This window comes from Beta vulgaris, chromosome 5 (genome assembly GCF_026745355.1).
Source record: "Beta vulgaris subsp. vulgaris cultivar EL10 chromosome 5, EL10.2, whole genome shotgun sequence".
NCBI classification, from domain to species: Eukaryota; Viridiplantae; Streptophyta; class Magnoliopsida; order Caryophyllales; family Amaranthaceae; genus Beta; species Beta vulgaris.
Window position 1 is genome coordinate 39,673,602 of NC_079206.1, and position 12,123 is coordinate 39,685,724.

Below are 12,123 nucleotides of genomic sequence, written 5' to 3' on the forward strand. Positions count from 1 at the left end.
GGATGGCTGCTGTGTGGTTATTGGTACATTACAATACCCATGATTTTGATGTTAGGTGGAGGACACTGATTTGTGTCAGTTGATGGGTTTATTTGAGGATTTTCTTGAGGAATCAGTGAAGCAAAATGTGTATTTGCCTAAATTGTTTAAGTTGTTAGTTCAAAACCCTAGGACTAAGAAGAAAATAGAGTTAAGGACAAATTATGACTTGATGAATGTTTGGGTGTGGGGCTTGGGCAAGGATACCATTGAGGTATGGGTAGAGGAGACTATAGAACCTTGCCAAGTTTTTAGGTCTGGTTTTGCAAAGAAGGATCAGGAAGAGAGGGAAAAGCTTGAGAATATTAGGAGAGTGCGGGAGATTTTACAAATGAAGAGGGAAGAAGAGATTAGGAGACAAGAGGAAGAGGAACAGAGGAGATTGGAGGAAGAGAGGTTGTATGCTAAGGGTTTCTGTGTTGCTGTGGAGGTTCCTATATTGTCAGTAGACAATGATGAGGTTGACTACATGAGGGTGTATTCAACCGAAGAAGCTGATGAAGTCTTCCCTGGCACTTCTCAAATAGAACCTGAGCCTCAAACCCAAGCACAACCCACCATAGAACAACCCATCCAAGAAAAAGAGACCCCAAAAAGAACAACACCTAGGAAGAAGACAACAGAAACTAAGCCCCAAACCCCCAAGAAGAAAAAACTCACACCAAGGCCCAAGAAGAAGAATGCCCCTAAACAACAAACCAGCCCCCTCACAGCCCATTTCCTCACTACCCACCCAAGAAGAGCCCACCCCCATAGAGCCCACTCCATCACAGCCCACCCCATCACATCCCAACCCCTCACAACCCACCACATCACAGCCACCCACATCACAGCCCACCACATCACAGCCAAACACATCACAGACCACCCCATCACAACCCACTCCCTCACATCCCACTGTAACACCCCCGCCGACCCGAACCCTTTTTCATTTCGGTAAAACTCGGGTTTTGGGGGAAAACGAACCCACGAGGGTCCGACTCGACGGGGTGGTGCTACCGCCACAATTATCTCCTTGGAAATAAATGCAAGGCTAAGTTACAACACACCAACTCAAATTCATTAATCGTTACAACTAAACAAATTGTTCATTAACATTACTAATTAATTAAAAAGTTTCAGAGTTCCAGCGGAAGCTAATCAAATGCTAAGTGGGTGACAACTCTAAATGATCTCCCTTTTGTTCCCCTGATCGATCACCCACCTGCACAAATATATTGAAAAGAGACAAGAGAGACAAGCTCCCAAAAATCAGATAAACTGAGTAATTCCAACTCCATCCCGTAAAATACTTAAGTTGAAAATACTTTGTAAAATAATAGATTAATAGCTTTGAAAGTCATAACATATATACACTGAATAATCATAACATTACTTCCATTAATCCGCTTATTCAAGGAGAGGAAAGAGAACGCCAGTAAGCCGGGGAAACCCCCTGTAACCACTTACTTCAACATAGTAGGCCGGGGAAACCCCTGTAACCACCTACTTGTAGGCCGGGGAAACTCCCTGTAACCACTACGAAAAATCACATTGGCCATAACAGAGTCCCTAGTGTGCACACCCCTTCTACTTGGATCACAACAAGATAGAAGGAAGACAGTAACAGAATAATCAGCATAGTAACCAGAGAACCTGTAGGGGCCGCTGAACCACTCATACATGGCAACCTGTTCATTATTTCCCTCCGATATTTCACTTTACGTGATTAACATCTTTTAATTCACGTCGTCACATAAATCATATATACATTTACGTCATCTTATTCAATTTACGTCATCTTGTTCAAACCAGTGTGAACATATTCAATCCATCATAATCTCAAGCTATTCATAGAGATTTCAATAACTCATTTCATAAACACAACCGTCACTTGAGTTCATTTATCACATCAGATTTATAATCATTTCGTTATCACAATTTCTTATCAATTCCAACTTCCACAAAGTTTCAAATTTAATGACGATAATAATACTCATGATAATCATAATAATAATAATAACAATAATAATAATAATAGTAATAATAATAATAATGATAATCATAATATTATTAAATAACATTAACCGATTTTAATAACGTTATAATAACATCTATGTCATATTGTACATCGCCATAATCATATTCATAATCGAAAATCCATAGTCATTGTCCATTGTCATTCATATTCATAACCCACATTAAATCGATAATCCATAATTATAGTCCATACTTATAAATTTTATAAGCACATAATAATCACGTAATCAATTCGTTTTACGCTAACGGGATCTATGTTTAGATGGACATTGAAGATTACCTCGTGACGCGTGCCCAAAAGTTAAGTTCACGAACAGGTTAGCGCTCTTGATAATCCTCGTCTACGAAATCGGAGTCTACAATAAATGTTAACGAGATCTAAGTTAGTTCCTAAGTAACCACTTTTTATATACGTACATAAAATAAACGATTTAATAATTTCAATAACTTAAAGGAATCTCATCATTAGTTTAAAAGAGTTTATAAATCAAAGTAAATCATTTACGAAATCCTTTTAAGTAATGAAATGTTACTCCAACTTATTTTTATAAATTTTAAACATAGAAACTAACTTTATTTTACTTCCTATTCTAAATTAGAAAACTAAAAGACATTATCAAATTATAAAAGATTAACTTAACTTAAATATACTAACTTAATAAGATAAGCTAGTTTAGACATTTATGGTTTTAAAAATAAAAGTGAACAACATAATTAAAACCAATTAAAATTTAAGTAAGTTAAAAGAGAGAAGGGGGAAAAAGAGATTATAACATCTCAGTTTCTCAACAGAGAAACGAAACAGAGAGGGGGGCGAAAGAAGGGCGAAACAGGGGAGATGGTGAGGGAGAAAAGTGGCGCCGGTGGTTTGGTTCGACGGCGAAGTACGGTGGTCAGTCTGGGCGACAGAGGTCGCGGAGGATGCAGCAGGTGCACCGCGAATTAGGGAGGGGAAAAGTCTGGGCTGCGATGGGTTTTCGCGTGGGGTGTAGCTGGTGGTTGGTTGGCGGGATTCAGGGGTTCGATTGGTGTTCGACGGTGGTGCACTGGTTTTCCGGTGATGTGCGGTAAGTGGGCGAAATTCAAGCAATTTATGTGGTGGTTCGAAGGATGGTGTTAATGGTGGTTTGAGTTTTTATTTTAAATTTGCAAAATAACAAAATTCAGAAATTAAGAGAAAGAATTTGAGTTGAAGAAACCTTTGAAGTTGTTTGCTTGAGAATTTTGATGGGTTTGGCTCTCTATTTATAGGCAAGATTTTCTGGTTTGAGAAGTTTGGTCAATTTCTCCATTAATGGAGGAAGTGAAGAGAGAGAGTTGGGTCTTTGCTAATGCTTACCCAAAAATCTGATTTAGTAGACTGATATAAATTTTCCTTCTGACAAGGTTGAATGTTGACGAAATTTGCTCCTTTTGAGCTGTTGAATCAGACGAGGGCAGAAGAAAGGAGGGAAGAAGAGAGGAGGGAAGAAGATGCACGTTCATCTTCATTCTTCTTTTTCCCTTTTTCTTTTTGGCAAAAGAAAATACAAATGGACTTGATGTTTGGGCTTTGGGTTGCATAAATGGATGGACAACATGGTCAAAAGTATCCATAAACCAAGCAATTTAAGGAATTTGATAAATTATAAAATGAATAATAAAACAAGTAAATGATTTAATTGAAACTTGTTAAATAAATTAAAACTAAATGAAATTATTATTTTAATAAACATAGTTTATCAAATAAAATCGCATTATCATAATATAATTTCAAGTGAAAATAATATTAAACTTTAATAAACAATAAAATAATCGTTTGAAAATTCGGGGTATTACATCTACTCCTCCTTAAAAACAAAGTTCGTCCTCGAACTTTAAAGTTAGATATTTAATATTAACGAAACATTAGCTTTGCGCTTTGTTAGTATTACATTCGGTCCCCCTTAAGGAGTTTCGTCCCCGAAACTCGATAATCGTACCTCAGAAAAGAGTTCAGGATAACGCTTTTTCATGTCGTCTTCTGTTTCCCACGTTGCTTCCTCGATTTGATGATTAGACCATAAAATTTTGACTAACTTTATTGCCTTGTTTCGGGTGTTTCTCGTTTTGGAATCAAGGATTCTAACAGGACGTTCTTCAAAAGTGAGGGTCTCATCTAGTTCAATGGTTTCAGGTTGGATAACATGGGAAGGGTCAGAGATGTATTTACGAAGTTGAGACACATGAAAAACATTATGAACCTTGGCTAAATCTGTAGGTAAGGCTAACCTATAAGCCACTTGTCCAATTCTTTCTAATATTTCATAAGGTCCAATATAACGAGGACTTAGCTTTCCTTTCCTACCAAACCTCATTACTCCCTTGGTTGGTGGAACTTTCAGCAACACTTTCTCTCCAATTTCAAACTCCAAATCTCGTCTTCTTTGATCGGCATACGATTTTTGTCGATCCTGAGCTGCTTTCATACGCTCTTGAATCAACTTCACCTTGTTGGTAGTCTCTTCTATCATTTCTGGTCCTAAATTCAACGACTCGTTCACATCACTCCAACATATAGGACTCCTACATTTTCGTCCATACAATGCCTCATAAGGTGCCATTTTTATGCTCGAGTGATAACTGTTGTTGTACGAGAACTCGATGTACATCAAATGATCATCCCAATATCCTCCGAAATCCATCACGCATGCTCTCAACATATCCTCCAAGGTCTGAATTGTTCTCTCCGTTTGACCATCTGTTGCTGGGTGAAAAGCTGTGCTGAATTTTAATAGTGTACCCACGGCTGTCTGAAGCTGTTTCCAGAACTTAGATAAGAATCTCGAATCCCTATCCGAAACGATATCCTTCGGAACACCATGTAGCCTAACTACCTCATTAAAGTAAGCATCGGCCAACTGTTTCAACGACCAAGTATCCTTCATTGCCACGAATCTTGCCGTCTTAGTCAAACGATCCACTATTACCCTTATTGCATTCTTTCCCGATCTCGTATTCTGTAATCCCATAATGAAATCCATAGAGATAGATTCCCATTTCCATCCTGGCACTTCCAACGGTTGCAATTTTCCTCCAGGCTTCATATGTTGTATTTTCACCTTCTGGCAGGTTAAACATTTTGCCACGAAGTCAGCTACTTCTTGCTTCATCCTAGGCCACCAAAATTGCTTCTTCAAATCCTTATAAAGTTTATCTCCTCCTGGGTGTATAGAATACGGCGAACTATGCGCTTCCCTTAGGATTCTCGACTTGAGTTCCTCGTCTTGTGGCACACACAATCTCCGTTTATACTTCGCAACGCCATTGTCTTCGATCTCGAACTCTGGTGCTTGACCACTTTCTTTCATCTCTTTTAACTTGCTTAGCCACTTATCGGCAGCTTGCTTCTGTCGAATCTCCTCAAATATGTCCGGTCCAACGGTAAGAGCATTCAATTGAGCTTTCACATAACCGGGATCTACTATTTCCAAATTCAATCTCTTGATCTCCTCACACAGATCATTTGCCAAAATCAGAACGTTTAGCGAATGAGCACTCTTTCTACTCAACGCGTCAGCTACTTTGTTCGCTTTTCCGTCTTGATACACTATCTTCAAGTCATAGTCGCTCATAAGCTCTAGCCAACGTCTTTGCCTCATATTCAACTCCTTTTGCGTATACAGATACTTCAAACTCTTATGATCTGTATAGATTTTACACTGGACTCCATACAAGTAATGTCTCCAAATCTTTAGCGCAAACACGATCGCTCCTAACTCCAAGTCATGAGTAGGGTGATTTTGCTCATGCGGTTTGAGTTGTCTTGACGCATAGGCCACTACTTTGCCATGTTGCATCAAAACACACCCAAATCCTTTCTTCGAGGCATCACTATAAACTTCGAATCCTTCTACTCCAGAGGGCAATGTCAATACCGGGGTGTTGTAAGTCTTTTCTTCAACTCTTGAAATGCTTCGTCACACTTATCATCCCAAGAAAATTTTGTTGTTTTCTTCATCAGGTTAGTGAGAGGTTGGGTCGTTCTCGAAAAATCTTTCACGAATCTTCGGTAATATCCAGCTAAACCCAAGAAACTCCTTATTTCGGTGACGTTCTTAGGTTGAGGCCAATCGGTCACTGCTTGAATCTTCGATGGGTCTACTGAAACGCCTTCTTTTGATATCACATGACCCAAAAATGATACTTTTTCCAACCAAAATTCACACTTTGAGAACTTGGCATATAATTGCTTTTCTCGAAGAATCTCCAAGACTTTCCTTAACTGAGCCTCATGATCTTCTTTATCCTTCGAGTACACCAAGAAGAGCCCAAGAAGAAGAATGCCCCTAAACAACAAACCAGCCCCCTCACAGCCCATTTCCTCACTACCCACCCAAGAAGAGCCCACCCCCATAGAGCCCACTCCATCACAGCCCACCCCATCACATCCCAACCCCTCACAACCCACCACATCACAGCCACCCACATCACAGCCCACCACATCACAGCCAACCACATCACAGACCACCCCATCACAACCCACTCCCTCACATCCCACTCCCTCACATCCCACTCCCTCACAACCCACTCCCTCATAGCCCACCCCCTCTAAGCCATCTTCACCTCCACTTTTCCAGCCTACATCACCACCACCATCAGTGCAAGGGAAGGGTAAAAGGATTAGGCCCTTTTGTTACAAAGTTCCTAAAACCACAACTAAAAAGCAGGACAACTATGTTCCAAAACCTCAGGGGACAGGGAGGTAAGGTAGTGGAAGAGGAGAAAGACTATCAGGGCTAGATTTTGGTGATGATGTTGGAGATGCTGAGAGCAGTGATGATGATGAGTTTGTTGTTGGGGAGGAATCCAAGGATGATGATGCGCTAGGTGATTTTGTGGTAGAAGAGGAGCATGACCTCCTAGATGATGATGTCAGTGAGCTTTGTTTTGAGGACTACCTAGATCGAAGCTCAACCATGGACAAGGTGTACAAGAATGGGAAAATATGGACTGAGCAACCATATGGTAGTATAGTACTAGAGCCTTGGTTGATCTTTCCAACTAGGGAGGTATTTCTAGAAGTTTTCAAAGACTTTTGCATTCAAGAGGGGTTTGGCCTTTGTGTTATGAAAGCTGACAACAAGAGATTTACTGTTGTTTTTATCATGGAAGCATGTGAATGGAGGATACATGCTTCCAGGTTAACTGACAAGATAAGTTGGGCCATAAAGACTATCAAGGGGGAACACATAACCTGTTGAAGGTTGGAGGAGAACCACATGATATCTTCAAGTTGGTTGTGTAAGCACCTACTTGATGTGATTAAAAGCAAACCTGAAATTCCAATGGAAGCTTTACAAAAGATCACCCAAGAGAGGTTTAAGGTGATAGTGAAGAAAAGACTGTTTTATAAAGTGAAGGTGATGGCCAAGGAGCATATCTATGGGGGTTTTGCTGAGGCTTATAGCTTGCGGCCTAGGTATGCTGAGGTTATTAAGCCACCAACCCAGGGTCATATGCCTTGATAAGTTGGACAGGGAGCACAAGTCAGGTGGCACCTAGGTTCAAGGCTTGTTTTTTCTCCTTTGCTGCCCAAGTTAGAGGATTCTTAAGGGGTTGTAGGCCTTTGATAGGCATTGATGGGGCACATTTGAGTGGATACTATAAGGGGGATGTTGCTGTCAGCTCTTGGTGTGGATGGTAATAATGATATTTTTTTTTTTTTTGATTGCCTATGGGATAGTTGACACGAAGAGTTTAGAATCTTGGGAGTACTTCTTTAGGAATTTGAAGATTTGCTTTGAGAAGGAAGGGTGCACCAAGGATGATTGGTGCTTCATTAGTGATAGGATGAGAGGTGTTGAAGCTGTTGTTCATGGGGTGTTCCCCAAGGCAAGTAGGAGGGTGTGCTGCCAGCACCTTTACATGAATTGCAAAAACTTAGGCTGGAGTGGAACAACCTTCCATAAGTTGTTCTGGATTGTAGCAAATGCTTACAACAATTATGTATTCAACAAAGCTATGAAGAAGATTATGGCTTTTGATGCTGATGCTGCAGCATACTTAGACACCACATCAGAGTAGTAGTCTAGGTACATGTTTGACACAACAATCTCCTATGATCACAATACCACAAACTTTGTTGAAAGTTTCAATGCTTCCACCAAAGCTCACAGAGATTTACTTGTGCTGAATATACTTGAAGGTATTCATTATGACTTTGTTAATCTTTTTTTTTTATTTACTATATTATTCATGTCTAATATTTATGTTCTATTTCACAGCCATTAGAGTTTGGTCCATGAAGAGAATTGGTGCAAGGTTTGACAAGGCCATTGACATGGAGCCAGGGCATTTGACTCATTATGCTACAAAGGTCCTTCAAACCAGGAGTGGGGAATCAAGGTTCTGTCAAGCTACACCATGTGGAGGAGGAGAGTTTGAAGTGACAGATGAAAATGTTAAAATTTTGGCAAGGATCAGTTATGGCTGTGGCAAGTGGCAAGGTTGTGGGATCCCTTGCAAGCATGCCTTGAAGGTCATGTACAATCAGAGGATTCACCCTATTAAGTATGTTTCTGATTATTACAAGGGTGCAGCTTACAAGGCCACCTATAGTGGGCACATCCATCTCATGGCTGATTCTTCTCATTGGCCAGATTACTATCTACCTCACACACTAGTAGAATAAATGCTACTTGCTGCGGTTAAAAAGTGTCCTATTGCGGCGGTTTTGGACGCGCAACAATTAAAGGTGCAGCAATAGGTATTAAATATATTGCTGTGGTTTCTAACCGCAGCAATATTATAAATTTTTGGTGGCATGTCAGGTTAATATTGTTGCGGTTTTGAGTCCAAACCGCAGCAATATTAATTTTTTCTGATGACATGTCACCTTGCTGACATGTTATATTGCTGCGGTTTGACTCAAAACCGCAGCAATATTACTTTTTTTTTTTTTTTGTACAAAAAAGCAATATTGTTGCGGTTCTTGGCCAGAAACCCGCAGCAATATTGCTTGGTTTCTGGCCAAGAACCACAGCAATATTACTTTTTTTTTCTTGTTATATATTAGTGATGAGGAAGCTATATATGCAACCTTGATGAAGCTATGCAGCAATAATGCTAATAAATTTTCTGCATAAATCCATCACTACAATGTTGGTTGGTACACGTTGCAATAATGTATATATTCGTCTAAAGTTAGAAAAACAAAGAATATAACATAAACTAACCAACCTACGTAATGCACTCATCAACAAAGTATCTTGCCCACTTATTCTTCACCTCATTGATTTGATCCTCCGTATAAGGATCTTTGGTAAAGGTTTGAGCAACCTGAAAATAATTTACCAAAGTTAGCATCAAATAGTTAAAATATATTAAATATGAAATGAATAATTATATGAACTTACTTTGTCCAAATCAAACGAACCAAAATATGAAGCGAGTACGTCAAAAATGTACCGCATCACAAAATAACCGCACTCCGTGCCTCCTTGTTGTTGCGGGCACTTTATCAAAAGTTATAAAAAATGAGAAAACTTACCGTATAATGAGAATAAAGGAAGCTTTAAATTGAATCAAGCAATTCGATCAATACATACCTCAACATATTTCCACAAAAGCTTCTCTCGACGAACTTTGTGGCCGCTCATCCTAAACCTCCTCAAAACACTAGATAACACAACATTGTTTGATTTATTCTTTAATTGTGGAATGTTAACATCTCAATTCATTTAAAGTATATCAACTTAAGCTATCATAGGTGTTTTAAGCTTTAAATTCCGCTGTTTGTGAAAGCTGGCAGAATCGAACGTATAAACTATCCCGGGCAAGGGACATATGACAAGGAGCATCCAATGTTGGCTATTGCAAGATTAAACAACGATAATTACTTAAAAAATCACATATCATGCAACAATAAATATTTGTAGATATTAAGAAAAAGAAAGAATATTACTCTTGAAAGATTGGCGCGAACATGATACTAGCATCTACATCGACGCATCCAACCATGGCATGCAAAATGTACTGTGTTACCTCCTCCGATGATGAATGGGACTCCATAACGGTGCTTTGCGGACACATCCAACAAACACGTCCAATAGAATCCCCAAATCCATCCAAGTCCGACTACGTAGCCCTACAAATTGGCAAAAGTAAACTATATGTGAAAAATACAACTACCATATAATCATATGTTAAAAAAAATCATAACTTTGATTATTGTTACCTCATGTACACTTGGAGAATAGAAATATTAATCATCTCTCCTCTCAAAAACTGTCCAATATCCTCCTTGGTCAGAAAAGCGGTGCCATCATCCCTCGAATAATGGAACAAGGATCTCGGCAAGGTAACACCAACAACATCATCGTCCGCGACGGCAAGGGCAAGGGTATCTGTTAACTCTCTGCAGTCCTCAGTGAGGGAGTCCAAGAACGATCGATCGTCGATAATTGGACTAAACTAAGAAGCCGAACCGGCTGAATGCAACTGGCTAGAAGATCTAACAGCCTCCCTCGAAATCCCTTTTTGTTTTTTAGGTGTCGGTGTAACCTAATAATTATTTTTCAAAACGCCCATAAGATTATAAAATTTTTATATTAAAAGCTATTATTTTTACAAAAATGGAGGCATATATGAACAACTACCTCATCACTTAACATTTGTGCTAAATCTTTTGGCCATTGCACCCAAGTACCCAAAGTAGTAGCTGTAGTGTCGATGTCATATGCAGGGACGGGAACAGGTAGTGGCAGATGACCATATTTCTCTATAATTCGATGAATTTTCACTTTCAGGTGATCATTCATCATTCTAGACCCATGAACTATAGTGATCTCATCAAAAGCATAAGAATATCCATCTGCCACTAGACAAGTCCCTCCACTAGTTGGATCTACCAAATACAATCGACATGGAACCTCGTCCTAACAGCAACACGTAATATTGTATAAATCACATGTATATATAATAATTTTTGTATAAAGCACATGTATATATAATAATTAAATGTACCTTCCGCTGAGGAGAATGAGAGTCGGAAAATGGAGTACATAGCTGAGTAGGCTGTGAAGCAGCTACCTCGGGAGATGGCCGAGGAGATAGCCCAGGATATGGCCCAGGAAGAGGTGTTGGCAGACCTCTAAACAGGAAGAGAGGTGCTGGCAGACCTCTAAAGAAGAGGAAAAGAGGAGTGAATGAAGCAAAGAAGGCCAAGAGACACAATTCTGTTAAATGCAGCAAGTACAAGCAACTGGGCCATAATGCAAGAACTTGTGGCAGAGGTGATAAAGGTAAAAAGAGAGATGCTGCCAGTGGGGCTAGGACTTCCAAGGCACAGAAGAGAGCTAGAAAGGCCACCTAAGCAAGCTAACACCAACAACCTTGGTTTTAAACATATTTTTTAGGTTCTAATTGAATGTTCATATTTTTGGGTGATTAAGTGATTTCAGTTTTGTAAAGAAACAGTGTAACACCCCGTAATTTTCACCCTTTATTTTTGGTGTTTGTTTACATTAAAATGATTTTTTTTGTAAAAATAAATAATTTATTATTTAAATTATTTTGGAACATGTTGTAAAAATGTGTACATATATTTATATGCTGTGATATATTTATATATATTTATTTTAAGTTGTTAGTTATTTATTTTGAAAGTTATATTAGTTTCGTTATTTATTTGCGCGTTTAGGATGCATTTTTGTCGTGTAGCATTTTTGTAACGTTGTTGGACCGACTTGGGTGATGAAATGTTGCATCGCATGTGGCGTGTCATGCTGGCCGATAATAAGTAATTATGGAGTGAAGGATGAAGAGTTTTGGTGCTTATTAAGCAAAACTTTGGATCTCTTGTAACCGCTCATTTAATCCCTCATTAACATTCTCCTAAACCCTTCATTTTTCCTTGCCAATAAATTCTGATTTTTAATCAGAGAAATTCAATATCATTCTTCATTAAGCCTCGTCATTTTCAAAGAAAAGAGAGAAGAGGAAGATAAGTGAAAAATAAGAGAAAGGTTCAACCCGGTTTTCCTGTCACACCTTCACGAAAATAACCGTAGCCGGAGATCTAACCGTTGGATCTTCCTCAAATTT

General features: G+C 39.0%; 1 protein-coding gene across 1 annotated transcript; it reads left to right on the plus strand.

The window, feature by feature from the left end:
- Window positions 1–8,115: 8,115 nt before the first annotated feature.
- LOC104893718 (uncharacterized) lies at window positions 8,116–8,710 on the plus strand. Its single transcript, XM_010679852.1, has 2 exons — window positions 8,116–8,224; window positions 8,304–8,710. Exons 1-2 carry the CDS (start codon window positions 8,116–8,118, stop codon window positions 8,708–8,710), a joined length of 516 nt encoding a protein of 171 aa, XP_010678154.1.
- Window positions 8,711–12,123: the final 3,413 nt, after the last annotated feature.